This window comes from Penicillium oxalicum, chromosome II (genome assembly GCF_001723175.1).
Source record: "Penicillium oxalicum strain HP7-1 chromosome II, whole genome shotgun sequence".
Classification (NCBI taxonomy): Eukaryota; Fungi; Ascomycota; class Eurotiomycetes; order Eurotiales; family Aspergillaceae; genus Penicillium; species Penicillium oxalicum.
Window position 1 is genome coordinate 1 of NC_064651.1, and position 19,593 is coordinate 19,593.

General features: G+C 49.5%; 6 protein-coding genes across 6 annotated transcripts; 3 read left to right on the forward strand and 3 right to left on the reverse strand.

Annotated features, from left to right (window-relative positions):
• Positions 1 to 328: 328 nt before the first annotated feature.
• Positions 329 to 904, reverse strand: POX_b01935 (uncharacterized protein; the record flags this gene model as incomplete). The annotated part of the gene is made up of 1 exon (XM_050110858.1): positions 329 to 904. One exon carries the CDS (start codon positions 902 to 904, stop codon positions 329 to 331), a length of 576 nt encoding a protein of 191 aa, XP_049971204.1.
• Positions 905 to 1,924: 1,020 nt separating this feature from the next.
• On the forward strand, positions 1,925 to 2,824 carry POX_b01936 (uncharacterized protein; the record flags this gene model as incomplete). Its single annotated transcript, XM_050110859.1, has 1 exon — positions 1,925 to 2,824. One exon carries the CDS (start codon positions 1,925 to 1,927, stop codon positions 2,822 to 2,824), a length of 900 nt encoding a protein of 299 aa, XP_049971205.1.
• Positions 2,825 to 5,768: 2,944 nt separating this feature from the next.
• On the reverse strand, positions 5,769 to 7,844 carry POX_b01937 (uncharacterized protein; the record flags this gene model as incomplete). Its single annotated transcript, XM_050110860.1, has 1 exon — positions 5,769 to 7,844. One exon carries the CDS (start codon positions 7,842 to 7,844, stop codon positions 5,769 to 5,771), a length of 2,076 nt encoding a protein of 691 aa, XP_049971206.1.
• Positions 7,845 to 10,466: 2,622 nt separating this feature from the next.
• POX_b01938 (Carboxypeptidase S1) lies at positions 10,467 to 12,140 on the forward strand (the record flags this gene model as incomplete). The annotated part of the gene is made up of 5 exons (XM_050110861.1): positions 10,467 to 10,711; positions 10,780 to 11,110; positions 11,182 to 11,695; positions 11,755 to 12,021; positions 12,076 to 12,140. 5 exons carry the CDS (start codon positions 10,467 to 10,469, stop codon positions 12,138 to 12,140), a joined length of 1,422 nt encoding a protein of 473 aa, XP_049971207.1.
• Positions 12,141 to 13,053: 913 nt separating this feature from the next.
• Positions 13,054 to 13,785, forward strand: POX_b01939 (uncharacterized protein; the record flags this gene model as incomplete). Its single annotated transcript, XM_050110862.1, has 1 exon — positions 13,054 to 13,785. The coding sequence occupies one exon, from the start codon at positions 13,054 to 13,056 to the stop codon at positions 13,783 to 13,785; it is 732 nt and encodes a 243-aa protein (XP_049971208.1).
• A 403-nt stretch (positions 13,786 to 14,188) lies between these two features.
• Positions 14,189 to 18,627, reverse strand: POX_b01940 (uncharacterized protein; the record flags this gene model as incomplete). Its single annotated transcript, XM_050110863.1, has 5 exons — positions 14,189 to 14,746; positions 14,818 to 15,857; positions 17,851 to 17,984; positions 18,114 to 18,330; positions 18,402 to 18,627. The coding sequence occupies 5 exons, from the start codon at positions 18,625 to 18,627 to the stop codon at positions 14,189 to 14,191; spliced, it is 2,175 nt and encodes a 724-aa protein (XP_049971209.1).
• Between the last annotated feature and the right edge of the window lie 966 nt (positions 18,628 to 19,593).

Consider the following 19,593-nt stretch of genomic DNA (forward strand, 5'->3'; position numbering starts at 1 on the left):
CTAACCCCTAACCCCTAACCCCTAACCCCTAACCCTAACCCTAACCCCTAACCCCTAACCCTAACCCCTAACCCCTAACCCCTAACCCCTAACCCCTAACCCCTAACCCCTAACCCCTAACCCCTAACCCCTAAAAAGCATTCTGCAGTGTTAAAGACGCGACCAATGTCTCGGCCATGATTCCTCGCTATGACATGATTTTCTGGTACAAAATTCTGAGAAGACAGATGAAACTGCCCAATAGCACCCCCTCACACCGCATTCCACAAATAACCACAGCCACCAACCTCAGCCAGCTCTGCACTTCCATCTCAGCACCCACAACACATCAGTTATTCAACACATCACAAATCGCAGGCGGACTAGGATTCGGCGCAGGCGCCGGGGCAGGCGCCGGGGCAGGCGCCGGAGCAGGCTTCAGATGCGGCGTGGGCGTCCCCCGATGATTACACACATACGCACTCTCACACCACTTCCCATCATCAAGCTTATACACCCACATATAATGATACGAATAACACTTGAGCGGAATATTCATCTCAAACAAATGCCACGCGTCGCCCGCCGCCATGGGGTCCTTGATGTTCGGGTTGATGTGCACGGTAAACACGTCGCCGTTGGGCATGCGCGCCGACACGCCGCCCTGCTGCCCCCAGGGGTACGCGCCCGTCCAAGGGACGTTGACCATCATCGTTGGTCTGTTGGTTTGGAGGCCTTGTCCTGTCCAGACGTCGCCCGGGTAATAGATCATTTCGCGGGAGGTGGAGCCGCCGTTGACGCCGAGGCCGATGCCGCAATCGGCTAGGACGAGGTTTTCGTTTGGGGTTCGTTGGGCGGAGGATAGTTGGAGGAGGGAGAGGATTGTTGTGAGGAGGAGGATGTCACTTGGCTTGAAGGCGGCCATTTTGGGGCTTGATAGAGTCAAAAGATTGAGTGATATATTTGCCGTTCGAAGAGGGCTCGGCTTCTCTTTAACATTCATCAACCAGCGGTGGTGCAGAGATGAGATACGGGATACCGGTGGAACAGTGAATGCCAAGCGACTTAGAGCGCATATTTTGACCAGATGATCAAGCAAAGACTTTGCATGTGCCCGAAATTTTTCAGCTGTCATGTTTCTTCAGTCGTCTCTGCAAGCCATTATGGGCTGTTATACCGGATTATACACCGAATTTCTCAGCACAATCCATGATTGCCGCAAGATCATGCCACTTCTGCTTGGACACTGGTAGCCCGAGTGCGAAGTGCGAAGTGCGCAGCGGGATCGCCGAGGCGGCAGGGACGTGGGGTCCAGGAAGCATGTAGGGCTGAAAATCCGTCCGGGGGAAATGGCAGCTGAAACCAATCGCCCGGTCTCGACCACTTCTGGTTGGACCGTTGGCCGGGCCAAGAAAAAGCCAATCTGCGATTATCTCTGCTGATCTAAGACCTTGTGCAAAACAGGCAAAATAGCCGACGGGATTTAGGCCGGCCACGTCGCTAGGGCTGAAAGATCACTGTCGAGTAAACGGCGAGTCGGCGACCTTAGTGAGGATCGGTGAGTCGAGAAGAGGATTAGAACGATTCAATATGCAGAATGACGTTTTGCCATGGATGTATCCGCGGCAGGGATGTTACAGTATCACCCTGCTTATATTAGCCAAGTGTATGTGGCGTCGCACGATACGACTGCGCTCGGATCCTCATCTATGCATTGAGGCGCGCCCGAAGATTCAGGTGAGGCTATGCTAGCCCTCGTTCAAAGCACAGCAGGAAAAAATGTGGTTCAGCTGCGAAGTGCGATAGCGTGCTCTTTTGTTTTTTTACTTGACATGCCACAATGCAAAGGATATATGAAAAGGCCGAGGACGGCTCCGGAATCGAGCATTCTATCCTTGAGCAGAGATAATCCTGACCCCCATTCATCGTAAGGGCAATTACCATAATGCTCTCTTCTAAAATTTCAAATCTACACCTCCTCCTCCCACTTCTGCTAGGAACTAGCCTAGCGGAAATCCTCACTCCCTTCGGCGACACGGCCAGCAACGGCGCCATCAAATTCCAGCCCGTCCTCGACTTCGACAAGGACAGCTGCTACCAGACCGCAGCCATTGGCACAGACTACAGAGTCAACGCTGGCATCGGCCCAAACCTCGCTCCACCGCGTCCGCCAGGTACGGGACCAGGGATTCCGCGAGCTGCTGGCGCCAACGACGAGCAAGTCGTCTTCGCTGCGAATGCGACCGGCGCCGACAGCGAGTCTGGAGTTCGCTCCACGCACGGTCCCTACATCCCCTTTGGCTGCCGCGATAAGAACCGCCTCGAGCACAGCCAGACGTACGTCCGCGAGCGGTGCAACCACGGGTGGTGCGCATACTTGTATGGATACTATTTCGAGGTCGACCAGGGCCCCGGAAACGCGCATAGGCACGACTGGGAGCATGTGATTGTCTGGACGCTCAACGACCAGGTGTTTTTCGTCAGTTGGTCCGCGCACGGCGACTACACGACGCACCACTCATCCACGGTCCGGTTCGAGGGCACGCACGCCAAGATCGTGTATCACCTGGGATCGGGCGGTACGCACTCGCTGCGGAAAGCCGAGGCCAAGGACGATGAGATTGAGAATGATATGGGGAGGTGGTGGCGGGCGCCGCTTGTTTCGCTGGAGAAGATGCCCTGCGATTTTAATCGGAAGTTGTTGAATAATGAGTGGGGCAGTGCGCATAGTGATTTGAATAAGTTGGGGGAGAAGTTGGATAAGTGGATGCCCTGGGATGCGAGGAATAACGAAAAGTTTGACCCGTGGGAGCCAAAGGTTCCGTCTTGGGCCAATAGGGGGTGACTTGGGGGGGAATGTTGCTGAAAAGGGAGGAAGTTGCGAAGTGAATTGGGCTGGGTTTGCGTTTTCCAACTTACATGTTTGAGGTGGTATTACTTGAGAATGGACGGGTTTGTGGGCGTAAGACAGCAAAATGAGAGCATCAATAAAAATTTATAGAGCCCTAAATCAAGTATCATTTGCTACTACATCGGTACATAGCGTAGTAGAATAGTACTCTCGCTTTTCCAATTGATCTTGGCAATAACAACTATCATCTGTGTCCGTGGACACTTATTGTAAGCAGGTGAGCCTCGAGAAAAAAAAGCTAAATTCTTCGGGCGCTTCGTCATCCTTTCTGCAACAAGTCTGCCATTCACCATCAAATAGACTTGGTTTTCACTTGCTTTGATACTGAGGGTGTCGAAGCCATCGTAGTTAGGACTCTCATCAGATAGCAGATTGTTACGCTCAGGCATGAAGATACAAGAAACCAACATGGTAGCATTGACGAAACAACTAAGCATAGTGAAGGAAAGAAGGGGATTTTGCGACAGGACGAGAGGGGATCTAAATACACGTAGGATGCCTGCGGTAGCTAGCATCAATATAACAAACATATAACTTACAACATCACCCCCTTCTTTGAAAAGGCATCGCCCCGATACGTTTATCGTCCGTTTTATGCTGAAAGAAAACAAATAAAAATCAATCAAATTATCTCTAGGGCAATCGTGAGGCCGTTTCATTATTTTAATCAGAATCTGTCTAGGGTTCTTCTGCCTACTACAGTATGTTTAGGTCTTCTGCCCGCTATATAGCAATCTTGTTTATCTCTATTCGGTCTTCGTGGTTACCAGCGTTAGCGCTACTAGGCCTCTAAGTGGTATTCGAACTACTACCGCTACTATAGCTCGTAAGCTACTACACGATTCGAAAGAAATTAGGGTACACACGCGGTAGGTTGAATTACTAATTGAGTCGATTGCGAAGGGTATAATTAAGACCCTTGCGAAAGGCGGAGATCTTAGCGACGTCTGGCTAATCGTGGCCGTGAGCTTCGTAGAGGTTGCGCTCGAACTTAGCGATATAAGCGGCGAGAGGATTGGTTTCCTACTTGAGGTTAAGAAGGCGATCTTCTGCTTCCTGGACCTTATTAGGGTTATCGTAAACGCGGGTAAGCTGCTCAAGAATTGTATTATGGTCGTGGTTGCCGGAGCTCTTAGCGTACGCAAGCTAAGGAAGAACTATAGCTTAGACCTTGCTATCGAGGTTGAGGTAGACGTAGTAGGATTAGGTAGTAGCGTTACCGATAGTGTTATGATTTTTCTTTCATGTTGCCCTTTTCCATTACGGCTATGGGGCCATTTTTACTCTCATCCGCGGATACTGGATCGAGAGGAAATCGATGATCCCTCGCGGGGTTTTCGCCAGGAGGACTGCCTCGTCTGCACACCTACATGTAACCCCGCTCTCATGTTGCGTATTCCATTCTTTGCTCTTTTTGAAAGCTCGGCTCGCATCATGTAACCAGATCGAACGAGGAAGCCTAAGTGCTAGCGCACGTTAAATAGCCTGAGATCAGAGAGTTCTTGAGGGATCCTCAAGAAACAGTTTTGGCACCAACCCACTGCTACCTTCTTCCTTACCTGACTGACAGGCCACTATCCTGACTAGTAGTCTCTTTACAGATAGCTTAGCCGTCGATAGCGAGCTTGGCTCTGATAGCTACGTCCTACGTATTAAACTTAACGCTAGATCCGGCGAACTTCTCTAGATTAGGGAGCGAGTGTTTCGGGCGGGAGGTCGATCGTGGCAGAGACTAGGCTTGAACCAGACGGGCTTATACTTACTGCTCCTAACAAAGTGACGCGTTCTCTTGCTGGAGGGTGTTGACCTCACCACGGAGGCCTGCGAGGGTATCGTTGAATTCGGCGCTAAGAGCTACGCGAAGCTAATCGAGGTGGTCTATCGTAAGTAGCAAGAGCTGGTGAGGAAGGAGAAGAACTAGCGAGTAGGCTTTATCGGGGCCCACGAATGGGCCGAGGATTTCGGCCCATGGCCCAACCCCCAGCCCACGATAGGCCCCCATTGGGGGTCCATAGAAGCCCATTTTTGCATAAAATTGAGGCCATGGCGTTCATAAAACTGCTGAATCATCAGAATAAATATTGTTATTTTTCGCCGTTCTGGTTCTAACTCTCATTAACAAGGCTTTCTTGTGTAGACTCGATGAAATTCGATTTAATATTTACAGCAATCCGTCATTGGTTAATTACCACTTAAATTTAAAAGAATCACTTATTATAGTGGTGTTTACGTAGTCGCAATAATTATGGGGTCTGACCTTTTAGAAATATATCTTTTTCTAGGGAGGTAAGTGTATTTCTATGCTGAACAAATTATACTAGCCACTATTCTTATTCTAGATTCTATGGATATACAATTTGTAACATTATTCCATAAGTCCTTATATTCCAAATTAAATGATTCTCTTCTCCATTATAAATGGATATTGAAGGATGATGATAAGATGGGTTGAAAGTTGTCGGCTGCTTTTACTCTTAGTGTGAAATTGTAACGGGTCAGACCCGTTTCTCACTTTGTGGCCCTGCCACACAGCCGTCCCCGCACTTCCGTTCTGCCACCGCTTGCCCGCTTCTTCTATCGCTGTTCCGCTTGTTCCATTCCTTCTCTTCTCCAGGCTTTTTGTAAACAGCATGTTGGCCCAGTCATTATTGAATCAATTTGGCTTCAGCGCTTCGCACAAATGAAAATTTTGAAGATTCTTGAGATAGGAATGGGCTGGGAAGGGGCTATTTATGGGCTTCTATGGGCTTTGTTGGGCTATAAATGGGCTCTTATGGGCTTTAGTGGGTTATCAATAGGATATGTCCCAGCTTTCATCAACGAAGGTACGCTAGTTTGACGTCGAAGCAGAAATTATGAACCCCGGGGTCGTCTTTGCTCAAACACGGTAATTGATTCCCTCGCCGCAATGCCAGAGATCCGACATGTAGTTATAATACAAGCATACAGACTCCACAATTTTCTTTGTTTTCTTGTCTCTATCCTCCTTCATCTGCTTACGATACATTTCCGCTTGCTCAGCGCTCATTGTATTGGATACATGCTTGGCCTGCATAGCATGAGATGGACCCATCCAGTCCGGGTTCTGGGGAGGCACATTTTGGGTTGAGCATATTCGATAATGCGGATCGACCAACCATAAAGTCACAAATCGAAGATGACCTGGCTGCGCCAGATCTGCCAGCTTGAGTGGTTCAGCCTTGTACCTCATGGCATTGGGCCAAGCGACAAACTGGCCCTTACGCCGGATCGAGATTGTTCCCAGAGTCTGCAACGCATCTGGACAGTGCTCTAGCTCGTCGGAGTTGGGTATGCCATGAACGCTATTGATGGCCTTCCATTGGTCAATGTCAAAATCATCTATATCGACCATGCTCTCTTGTTCGAAAGAAAGTTTCGCATCCCGGATGTTGTGCATGTCAAAGTAGCAGACAGCTGTCGAGACAATATGCTCATTGAGATTACCCACAGGGCGGGGATGTGCGTCACCAGCCCAAGATGGCTTTTCGGGGGTAAGCTGAACAGCAGAGACTCGTATAATCACCTGCAGGCCTGCAAATTGATTCTGGAGAGAAACAGAGTAGTATTCGTGGTCTGGATCAGGAGGTGAGGGCTCTCCATTGGAATCAGGCCAAATGAACTTGTGCATGATCGGCCGGCCAGTGTTGACACCGGCTTTCCATTCATTGTACGTAAAGGAAATGCCCGGCTCGACACCTCTTACGGCGTATAGGCGATCGAATTTTTGCGCAATGAGATTTATGATCTTTCTGGGAAGATTCCAAATAGCTGACTTTTCGGCAGGGAGAAGGTTGTGATGGCCAGAGTCTCGGTATATACGGTACCGTCTTTCTGGCTCGGGAAGAGACAGATACTCTTTGATTCGAGGCTTCATATCTCGCAAAAGCTGTTTCCTTAAATCGCTCGAAACATTCTCAAGCCGGTTAATATCCCACCACAGTTTAGGAGTACTCTCAGTGCCGTCCACCTGAAAGTTGTAGGTTCTGATTCGTCGCGGTGTGCGATCTTTACCGTCCTTAATGAGCATTTCATTCCAAGGTTCAATGGCGGTCGAGATCAGATGCTCGAACACAGAGTAAATTTTCTGCTCTGCGGGATGCACACCATTCACGTAGGAAGTTATTTTCGGTGCTCCGTCTTTGTCAAAAGCGACATCACAAGGGAGGCATTGAAAGGCATTGGACCACAATTCAGGTTTGCTATGTCCGCGCCAATCATTCCGCCAAGCGTCTTGGTCTCTTTCATGATAATGCATCTCAGGATCGTCGCGTTCACAACGGTCCCATGGCCGCTCGGGGATTGGAGCGATTTCCGTGTTGGAAAACTCCCAGTTCTCGGGTTTTTTAAGATCAACTCGGCCCCCTTGATCAAGCACTCGAGTATGTCCGAAGACGAGCGGGTACATGAAAGGGTCAACCACGTGTCGGACGGGGCTTGCCCTGCGAGCCGCATGAGTAAGATCACCGGAGATTGCTGACGAGCCTTCTTTGATGAAAAGTGGTGCCAAGGCATCATTCATCTCTTCAAGCAGGTCGGTTGGTACTTGGGTTTTGACAACTCGTGAACCAACGTCAAACGCAGCGACGCGGCCGGTGCGTTTGAAATCCAGAGCCTTGTCCTGTAGCTCCTGAACACACCACTTCCACGAGTGTTCGCTAAAATCAAAGACTGCATATGCATGCTGATGCCACTCCTCTAATACCTGAGGATCAGTCACCTTGTTCTCCCAATCTGGTTGATCGGTGACGTATGACATAAATTGCAACATGGTCACTTCGTTCACAAACAACTGGGGAATTTGTTGCCAGTCAGCGATTCCATGAGCAAAGCGATTGGCTTTAGAGTGCTCGTAGAACACCGGCACGCCATTGAAGCCAGGAACTTTGAGTGGGCCATTTCCGCTATTATCCAGTTTGATATGTGTAGAATTCATCTTTGTCCTTTTCGCGAAGCAGAGAGAAGCAGGGGAGCGAGGCCATAGGATTCTGGGCCTGCCAGGCAGCCGCAAGTGAGATAAAACCCGTGTGCTAGTGGCCAGTAGATGATCGGAACCCCAAAATTGATCTGTTATGATTGTTGAATTATCGGCAGACGTGAATGAGAAGAAGAATGGGGTGGTAGACGTGAGAGCGGACTCAGGAGAAAACTTAGGGCCGGTAATTTTGATACAGCTCTTATACATGAATTTCCGGCCCCGGTCCCTGCCGCTGCCTTTTCCAGTCAGTGCCGGGCTTCTTGGCATCCCCACCTGCTCCGACAAGCGCGTCAATAGCTTGTTGAGCGAACCGCGCTACTGCAACGTCCATATCCTTCCGGAGATTAACGGCAAGGGCTATTTGCAACGCTCGGTGGCGATTTTTCCATGTAACCACAATCGCATATTGTCAGCACGGAGCGTCGGAAAGTGGCATTCCCGGACCTTTTGCACACTCGGTGCCCTTGAGCAGTTCAACTTCTATCGTATCTGCAAAGGGAAGATTACTTGGTGACCACCCACGTATAAGATTTCTTTGCGCACCAAAAAAAAAAGAAAAAAAAGAAAAAAAGGCAAAACGTTTGCTGCAACACGAAGACTCCCAGGACTTCTGAAAGAATTTTGTCAATCTCTATCTATTTTTCTTTGATTTCCCTTGCCATAACTGAGCTCATTTCCTGTGTATCGGCCTCGTGCTTTCCCACTGCACAGAATAAAGATATTAGATTCCTTAGCAAAGCGCCGCTGGTTTACGTGATGACTCACCTATCGCCTTCAAAGTGCGCAGAGGAGTGCCATAGAACAGAATTTCGTGCTGCATGGCCCTGTATTGTCCATGCGAATTAATATCAGTTTTATCAGGCATGGCCAGTCGCAAAGGCAAAGAGCGCGGGGTTCATTCTGGGATCATGCGATACAACCAACTATCAGCCATCCCAATATGTGTCCATAATGCCATCACGGCCTTTGTCTTCTTCGGTAATCGTGAGCAATGAGACCGGACAGTCGTCGCTCCATAAGGTTTGTAAATCCGTTGATTGACGTCTCCAAACCTCTGCGAAGATCTTTCGCTCTTAGGTCGCTCGGCATCAAGATCATCTAAACCAGCATAAGCAAGATCGTCACCACCGGCATCACTGATGGTCACCAATTCAACGAAAAGACTGAGAACCTGGATGATGAAGACGGGGGGGTCATGGACCTATGCGCTAAAGCCTCATGTTTAGGATATCGATCAGGAAAAATGAAGACGAATCTCACCAGAGACAAAAGCAAAGAAAGATGCCAGTGAATCTATATGGCATGGAAGATCGAGCAACATATGTTTTGATACTCATAAAATAAAACAACGGCTCTGTTGACTGTGAGTCACGTGACCTGCCATGGATGGTAGATAGCTTTGTCTCGCTCCCCACCAATCTTATCATCATCTCCCTTTTCATCTTCTCTCTCTCTGTCCTACCATGTAGGCACCTCATCCATCTCTTCCAGGCTCTCTTTTCGCTCTGTCTGCTCCATTGCACCACCACCACCAGGGATCACATGATGCTATCAAGCAAACAACAACTCGTTCAGACGTGATTGTCCAACAGCATCCATTTGGGCGTGTAGGGCCCCAGATGACGAACCATGAAACCCTTGGCATAACATATCTCGGCTATCCGACCGCCCATATAAGCTCTCATCGTCAACATGCGCTGATCGAGCAGAATTCGTGTCAATATGAGTGAAGTGTCCACTAAACTTGAAACGGTGATCGTTCCGAGGCGACAGTCGATGCGCACTTATCTTCATCGTTGCGGTTGGTCGACCCAACACTCAACCTTCGGTGATCGTCGCAAGTAAGGCTTTGCAAGGATCTCGTTCCCGACGGAGCTCCGAAATTCTGCCCCGACCCAGCCACAGGTGGCGGCATCGACCTGCTCCGCACTTGCAGATCCCTCTACAATCACTTCAACGTTCAAACTGTCTTGCGGGGCCCGTTTCCCAGATCTATCGTAGTAGGGAAATGCGCAGATTATTTTGCCTTGATCCAGTGCGCTATGCAATACATTGGCTCCTCATGTGACATTGTGGCTGCATTTTGTAGAACAGAAAGGATTTTTCCCCGCTTATAGATAAGTCCATGTGTAACTTATTCCTGAGATTATCGACACTCACGTACCGTCCTGGCATAGAACCGGACTCCGGGCTTGGCGGACGATCCCCAGTCTTTCTTGGTTGAAGCTTGACCAGCCTTGGCGAATCATGGTCCCGAGATGAGATTTACTTTCTCTCGCACCCCGGCCGATGAGATGTACTGTAACCTCGCCCTTCCGACGGCAGTGCCGACTATCTTGCCCCGCTGCATCCTGCAGATTTGTCCTGCCGAAGCTTGTCACTCCGATAAGGAACTTGGCTCTAACTCAAGCCGATGGGCTAAGTGAGAATGATATCCTGATAGGCCGTTGAACTTTGGCGTAGCCCAGACAATATAAAACGCAGGGTTGCCACCATCGCTCTTCGCTCTTGCCATCCTGCTATTTTCATCTCTTCATCGCCATTTTGCCTCATTGTGATAATTTACGAGCGGGATTTAAGATGTGGCATGCAAAGTGGCTTCTGCCCGTGCTCGCGCTGAAGGCGTGGGCGGCTCCTGCAGGTACAGCCAAGGACCAGGTTTCATCTGTGTTCAAGAACGGAGTGAACTATACGGTCTTCGAGCACGCCGCTACCGGAGCCAAGATGGAATTTGTGAAGAATTCCGGAATCTGCGAGACCACCCCTGGCGTAAACCAGTACTCCGGCTACCTTTCCGTGGGAAATAATATGAACATGTGGTTCTGGTAGGGGACAACCTTCTCATTCTTTTGTTCGGTGACAGTTCGCATGGCATCATGCTTATATTTTCCAGGTTTTTTGAGGCACGGAACAACCCTCAGTCAGCGCCTTTGGCCACCTGGTTCAATGGTGGCCCCGGCTGCTCCTCTATGATCGGTCTGTTCCAGGAAAATGGCCCCTGTCACTTCGTGGACGGGGCTAGTGAGCCCTCCTTGAACCCGTACAGTTGGAACACCTACGCCAATATGCTGTACATTGATCAGCCGATTGGCGTTGGTTTCTCCTACGGGACCGACGACGTCACTAGCACGGTCACTGCTGCGCCGTATGTCTGGAAGTTGCTGCAGGCATTCTACGCTCAGTTCCCGCAATACGAGAGTCGTGACTTTGCTATTTTCACTGAGGTTAGTTCAAAGTTCCGAATATTTCTGGCTACGCGTACTTAGTATACGAGTCGCTGACCCACATTACATAGTCTTACGGAGGGCATTACGGACCGGAATTCGCTGCGTACATTGAGCAGCAAAATGCTGCCATCAAAGCTGGATCCGTCTCAGGCGAAAACATCAATCTCGTTGCCCTCGGTGTCAACAACGGATGGATTGACCCGGCCATTCAGGAAAAAGCCTACATTGATTATGCTTACAGCAACTCATACCGACAGCTGATCAGTTCGAGTGATCGATCCAGCTACCTTAGCGCGTACAATAATCAGTGCTTGCCCGCTATCCAGAAATGCGCAAAGACGGGATCCAACTCCGATTGTGTGAATGCAAGCAATGTTTGCTACAGCACCGTTGAGGGCCCAATCAGCAACTCGGGCGACTTTGATGTGTATGATATTCGGGAGCCATCCAACGATCCCAACCCGCCATCTACATACTCAAGCTATCTCGCAAGATCCTCGGTTGTCAAAGCCATCGGTGCCAAGTCAACTTACCAAGAATGTCCCAACGGTGCCTACAATAAGTTTGCATCAACTGGTGATAGTAAGGCTTCTTCCTTCCAAATTCTTTTTGTTGTTGTGGTTACAACGCTGACAATACAGACCCTCGGTCCTTCCTCTCGACCCTTTCTAGTGTGGTTCAATCTGGAGTCAACGTGATCGTCTGGGCCGGAGACACCGACTGGATCTGCAACTGGGTTGGCAATTACGGAGCTGCGAACGCGATCTCCTATTCGGGCCATGCAGAGTTCAGCAGCAAGTCATTGGCACCCTACACCGTCAACGGCGTTGAGAAGGGTCAGTACAAGACTGTCAATAACTTGTCGTTCTTGCGGGTCTATGAAGCCGGACACGAAGTTCCCTATTACCGTAAGTGATTTGGTCTATTTCCATCTCATGTCGCATGAGTACTGACTTTTGTAGAACCGGAGACTGCTTTGCAGGTATTCAAGCAGATCTTGCAGAAGAAGCCAATTTCTTCGACCTAAGATATCTCACCATCAGGTTGTTATTCGCTCTCTCTTATCTTCTCATCCACATCCTTCCTCCTGTCGTCATGGAGATACTAGTAAAGGTACTCGCGTCTTATGGCTTACATAGGCAACAGTATCTTTCAAAAACCGGGTTGGACCTGCAGAGAAGCTGGAAATCATGTCTTAGCTGTCGGAGTAGCTATAAACAATGAACGGGATTCTGACTGTACTTGGAGCCAAATTATGAATTTTTTTGAGATGGAAATGATTAATATGGAGATCAAATAAAGATTTTGCTGGGTATGTGTAGCTTCTTGAAAGCACTTAAACTGATCAGCAATACAATGATCATGCCTCGTCTCTTCTGGTTTTACTTGAATCAGACATCTTTCATATGAGTAGGTAGGACTGATAATGGCCGCATCTCATCCCGTCAATCAAGACCAGGCCGAGAGCATTACCGAATCCCATTTCCGCTTCTCCGGGCATGATCTCAGCCGTGAAACAGGCCTTGTCTGCGCCAAACTTTCCAGTATTATCACTTTTTTCAACTTCTTATGCCGCCGTGCATGGCGTCAGGCACAAAGCACACCGACTATCTTGAGTGCAAGCAGTCAAGATCTTTGAGTACCATATTCTCTCTGTTTTGGAACCCCGATCGTGGTTTATCTAGATTCAATGCGTTGAAACGCGTTGAACAAGCCCCGGTGGCGGCCGTCTTGTCTTCTCCCAAATTACCGAGGTTACAGAATGGAGTTCCATTGCGGGGCGCCGTGGGGTCGATGCAGCTTCGATGAAGAACATGAAGAATACATAACGACCGGATCTTATGGGGATATGACTTTACCCTCCTCCGACCTGTCCAACGTCATTCGTCTTGATCGGCAGGGTACCATTCACAGCCCTGAATTTATTAGATCACAGAACAATGTCACTTTCCCAGCCTTCTGGAGGAAATGAGCGTTTCAATTCCGAGGCTGCCAACTGGGACACAAATCCAGTTGTCCTCGAGGCAACGTACAATGCCTTCCAAGCCCTGAAACCGATCATTCAAGCAATTTCCACATCTTCGGCAAATGCGCCTAACGTCCTGGAAGTTGGGTGTGGGACTGGCCTACTTACAATACAAGTGGCAGGGTTGGTGCAGACAATTGTTGCGATCGACCCAGCCGAAGGGATGATCAAAAGGCTTCAACAAAAGCTCGAGTTGAAATCGGCGCCGAAAAACGTGCTCCCAATCGCGCGATTGCTTGAAGACGCGGAAGATCCGATGCTGCCTCCTGCTGATCCAGCCCAGACTGCGGGCGAGCGTCGCAAGTTTGACCTGGTCATCTCCCACCTTGTGCTTCACCATGTCCCAGATCTCGAGCCCTTTCTGAAGGTCCTCTTAAGGTGCCTTAAGCCCGGCGGGCGCGTGGCGCTAACAGATTTCGAGGACTTTGGACCGCAAGCAAAATATTTCCACCCGCCTTCAAAATTAGAGGGAGTCGAGCGGCATGGAATCAAGCGAGATTGGATTGCTCGTCTCATGGAAGAGGTGGGATTCACTGAGGTCAATGTTTGGATTGGGTGGACAATGGATGTGAGTACAGATCAATGGAGCGATGCTCCTGCAACGATGCCATTCCCATTCTTAGTGTGTGAGGGTACGCGACCTTGATCGTGCATGGAACACCTTAGCCAGACGGGCTAGCTATCAGTCAACTATGGTGTATCGTATGAACATCTCGTTCCCTGTCTGAATGACGCTGCGCCTTACTTCAAATGTCGTGTTGTTAGAAAATTTCCACTGAGCGTCTGCCTTGTGGTGTCCCATTTTGGATGCTGCGGTTTGGCTCTTCCTCGAGCATGATGGCACAGCATACCCTTGGTCACGAGAAAGGCCCGTAGAGACAAATTGTATCATAAGAGCACTGTTAAAAATGTACATACTCGACGATGGACTGGGGTCTTGGAATTGTGTCCCGGTCGGTCCAAGTTAAGCACTACAATTATTTCACCGAGACAAAATAGGAAAAAGAGAGTGGCCACGTCGATTCATATGAGGAAAAGTCTTCAGTATCCTAAGAGAACAGAACTGCAGCAATAAAAATCGAAGCGACCAATGCCCAGAGGTTTCCAACACCCACAGAGTGGTGACCCGCCATGTTGTCCTTCCCCAACCCAAAGGGCAGACCCTGGTAACTGTACGTCAGGTTCTGGGGGATAGACTGATTGTAGCATTGTCCGTTGGCAATGTCCAAATTGGTCAGATCGTCAGGATGTTTAAAGAACATGTACTGATTCTGAGAAATATTCTTGAACCCAGAGGTATCGTAAGGGAACTTGTCGCCAGAGTCCGTGGCGGAAGTGTTGCGCAAGAAGATGCACTGCACTTGGCCGGGGAAGTCTGTCACCATCTCTGGATAATCTTTCATCACGTCGCTGTTACTGGTGTCCGCTACCAAGATGAACTTGCGTTGTGGGAATGTTTCGAATATTTTCTTCAGTAAAAACTTTCGAATCGAGAGGGTAGCGGAAACATCACTGAAGTTCAAGGGCCGCGTGTCGAATGAACCACCGGGGTATGTGCTGTAGATGAACTGCATATAGTTCCTCGTGACCTGTTCAGGAGTGGTTGTCTTTAAACCGAGCCTATTAGCGCTGCTTCATGCTTCACGAAGGCTCACCGTGAAGATGAGGGAGTACATACCAAGTAGTGAAAGTGCATATTCGGCAAACTGATGGACCAGTTGCGGTAAATGTCAGGCATGTTCTCCCAAGGAGTGAATGGCTTGGCGAACGAATTCAGGAGACCTTCCTTGGGTTCGTAAATTTTAGTGACTCGCAAGATATCGTCAATGTCAGAGATGACCGTCAATCCGGTCGGGGGCACCAGGTAGGCAGTGGAATTTCCCAGTGAAGCGCCCTCCACATGGGTGTTGAGCCTCTGAATCGCCGAGGTTTCGTTGCCTGCATCGAGGCCGTTGCCCTTGATAGGCACAAAGACGTCAAAATCACCCTCGGCCGTAGTGTTATAGGGCAAGGTTAGGGACTGCGAGCCGCCGGTCGTGTTCGACGAGCCGCCACCTCCGGGCTGGCCACTGGCACCTTGCGACGGCGAGGGCTCAAGATGAATGGTGTTGACAGCAACATCACCCTGCTGAACGACAAAAATCTCTGCGGTCAAGTTACGAGCCTGGTCCTGTTGGGAGGCGGGCAAATCCTGGATGTCGGTGCCAATTAGGAAAACGTTCGCGAGCTTGTCCAAGTCGGATCGCGAGGTATTAGGCTGCTTGTAAACATTGCCGTGGAAGCGCACATTCCAGCCTGACTTGGTCCAGTTCGCATAAGGGTCAATGTTCAAGACATTGGTGGGCAGGGCGGCTAATTCCGAGCTCTGCAAGCCAAGCGAGCTCACGACAGAATCACCGGTCGGGAATCCTTGGAAGAAGTTGGGCACTCCAGAGGCGACCCACGATGGAATGTCTGACCCCAGCCCTGACAGGATGCTATTCACATCGGACTCTAAATCGCTGATGATACCTCGCTGGATGATCGGCGAAGGGTCCTTTCGCACAGGCGAAGGAGTAATGACGGGCTGGGGAGGTTGCAGGGCATTCACATTAGAGGCATCGCCGGTCGGAGCGGGAATAGCGGCGACGAGTGGCAGAACGGCCAACAGCGTCAAGGTCCGCCTCTGCCAAGTGACGTCGTTCTTGTTCATCTCTTCAAGATTCAGAGGCTGGGCAGCTGGGATGAGCGGTACAGGCGAGAGTACAGAGAATTCGTGATCAAGGAGTCCGTGAGTGCCACAAAGTCAGAGAAGAGAGACTTGAGAAGACCGTAATGGTGCGCTCTCCGTACTCCCAACACTTGAACACCCAGACTTTTGACCGAAGATGGGGAACAGATCGGCAACCAGGCTGGGTAGTGAACTCGAGCTTTTAAAGTATTTCGGGAGGTGGTATGGCGTAGGGCAGGAGCTCAGCTTGACCCCGATTTGGAGCAGAAAAGTGGAAACAAACAGGGTCGCTGTTGTTTCCCTTGGTGACTGGACCTGACCCTGAGGCTTATTCTCTGTAAGCGTCTCTCCGAGCGTGGTTCTCCACCGACGTCACAAAGTCGGCCGAGGACCAGGTAATGATCTGTGGTGACATCCTCTTGTGTTATTTTCCTCTTGAGAAGAAACCCGGTAGGGCTACAAGGTCAACCTTTTCCACGGGAACAGCATGAATCTGCAGTAATTTGGATTCCTGTGCTTGCGGCTACAGGTTTCAATAGCAAACGCAATCGCAAATGTACTTACGCCCGACATAGATGAGAAGTTTCCAGCCAGCTAGCTCATGATCTCACCAGTGCGCCCGGCAGAACACGAATACTGCGAATTCATCCACCGATCCTCGTACTTTATATACCTGCCGGATCATGTACTATATTGTAAGCTCGTGCCAAATTGAGCGACCTACGCGGGTTTCCTGGTCAATGCCTTGACAATAGAAGCAAGATATTCCTGCGACGGACCTGTGGGCGCAATTGTCTCCTACAGTGGTGTTCTCACTCACTAGTACGCGCGATCATCTCATTCTAGCAGCCCATATCCGGCTGTTTCCAGAGCTTGGGCCGCATACGCTGTCCAATAGCCATAGAGTCTCGATGCCCTTAGTTCTCATTTCCTCGGTCGGAAAAAGCTTCGATCAATACTGTGGCGGTGCGGGGGCCCCCAGCGCAGAAATAGGCAACTCTTCGCGATCGGCTTACGAGGTCTACTTTGCACCTAAGAAATCAAAGTAGGAGCAATGCATTATCCGAGTCCCAAATCTTGAAGACGCTTGTCGGTCGCGGCGCAGGACCGGATATCTATGGTTGATAATGCGCCAATCACCTGTCTGTTCGTGATTTACCTTCATAATACCAACCCGGCCCCTTGCAATTGAAGTTTGGCGTCACAGAGATTCACTTTCGTGCGTCCCCCGCCCGTGATAGGTATTGATGAATTCTCAACGCGAAGAGTGCTGACTATCCATAATGTGGTAGTAGTGAGCTCCTGCCCCGGCCATGTTCGGAGTACTTCACTGACAACCGGGTCCATCCGGTTTCTCCATGTCACCTGCCGCACGGTTCCCACGTCTATGGGCTAAGTATATATATACCGCGTAAGCCCAGTATCAAGGACCCGTGAGTACTCGGGACACTCCAGCCCTCTATTCGACAGACCCAAACAAAACAGAACTAAAAATTGGAGTCTTACAAATTTCCTTAGGAATTTCAAAACAGCCCTTCGAATGGCATCCACCGCGATCGAGGAGTGGATGGATGAAGCTACATACGTTCTAAGCGGTTCATGCAGACCTTTGAAGGCAAGTTTTCGGATTAGGAATTAAGACATTGTTGAAGCTTGGCTAGCCGTGCGCAGTGGGGACAAGGCAAATTTTTGATTTGAGTTATGCTCGGGGGATAAGACGAGCCGTCGTCACTAGGCTTTCCAGGAGCTTTCATTTTCTAGTTCTCTCCCCCATGTACTTTGAGAGCTCAAGGACCTACAATCCAGAGCGTAGATATACACAAAGTGCTCGGGTCGTCCATTCGAGCGCTTTCTGCTTGACCCGGAAATGGATTATACCCGTGCCAACACCTTCCGCCGTTGCTTCAACATGTACTTGTACATCATAATGGATCCTGTCAATTTGTGACAAGATAAGTCCTGGGTTCGTGTGATAGGAATGTCTCAAAGGTGCTCTCTTACCGGGCCCATAAAGTGCGAGGAAGAAACAGTACAAAGCAGCGAGCGCGTTGCTGTTGGTGATTGAGATGGATTTGTACATCAACCACCATTCACTACTGATTCCGACCGGATACAAAACAACAAAGAGTGAGTACCTAAGGTAGTGATCGGTCAGCTTCTGCTGTTCCATCGCCGTGCCTGCCCCTCGGCACTTCTCAAGAGCTCCTCAGGAAATAACGCAGTAATCTACGCAGCTGGGCCAAAGGGTTTCAATATCAACTCACCGAAGCCACCTCAAGAGACCGACGTTGGATTGTCCAGCGAGAATCACAATAAAGTAGGTGTACCGAATCACATCGGCAGTGGACCATGCAAGAATCATTGCCGGATAGGCATAAGACGATGAGGTTGTTTCTGCAAACGCATAGTTCACAGCCCAGACTTGGACAGTTCGAGCAAAGGATTGAGTAAAAGTAGTGAAGACAGGGGAACGGGTGATGCCTGGAAAAAAAATGGTTAGTGGATTGGTCGTCGGCGCCTCTCCTCTGAAAGCTTCTGATTTGACGGTTTACCAAATGCTGCATGAAGAACTTCTGCCGCGGCCAAAGTTTGTGCGAAGCGGGTCCACGGCTCAAGAGATTTATAGATATCAGAGCTACTGCCGGACGAGACCAACGTAGAGATCACCCCAGACAAGACCCGGAGCCATAGTGTCGCGCACAGGGCATTGTAGGCTAAAAGGTAAGTCTGAGTGACTGTAGAGTGACCTTTGGGCTTGGACCTATTGGGAGCCGACATGCTTGCGTGCAAAATTGCAACAATGTCAGGATGAAAAGTCAAGAGGTCCAAGGGTTCGCGTCTTCCAACAGATAGAGAAGTAGTCTTGACTGTGGGCGCGGTCTATCAAGAGTGACAATCTCAAGGGGGCTTTCAATGACGAGAGGCTAGCGCTGGCCCAAGTTGTCACGGGACTTCCTTCATCCGAGGCTCAAGATCGATCAGGTATCACTTCATTAGTGCGCACAAAAATTGCGTCAAGCTTGGCTGTCAATACATTTTTCCCTCTTCAATCGAGTCGATTTTTCCGTCGCAGTGGATCTTATTTCGGGCCCTTGCCACTTTCGGAAAGCGGCTCTTCCTTTTTGAATTACCCGTCCGGGTCTAGACGATAGGTCACGTGGAATCTCTCGGATTGCCGCCTTCGATTAGTGTGCTTTCATCACAGACCGACTCAAACCTACCAAATCCAGAAATTGTCAATCTAGGACCAGTCAACCGAGTCATTGTTTGTTCTTCATCTCACTCTACAGGCCGAAGGTTGACTTTGTCGCCTTCCAAGCTGTACGAGATGATAATCAAACCTATGCCAAACAGTAATACTATCTGTCGACACTGAAGCACTCTTGTGTCGGAAAGTGCTGGTAGGTGAAATTAACGCCATGCAATTAGCCCCATGAATTGCCTTAATTGGGTGGCAAAAAAGTAGTCAATCGATATTTTTCATTATGGAACTGCGAGGAGATTCTCGCATGCCGACGCGATCCTGAAATGGAAAATGAAAGTGTGTCCAATTTGAGGTACGGTAACAAGAACGTGTCCTGGTGCAATGGAAGACTGTGGGATCTCATCAATCTTCACTAGCAAAGTTAAGCTAGTACATTTTTGTCCGAGCCTCACCACGTCCAATGATCTATATCCCCGTCTTGCTTGATCGGGATCTTCCTTTCTTGGAAGCACAAAGACTTTCATGCCAATTCACTTACC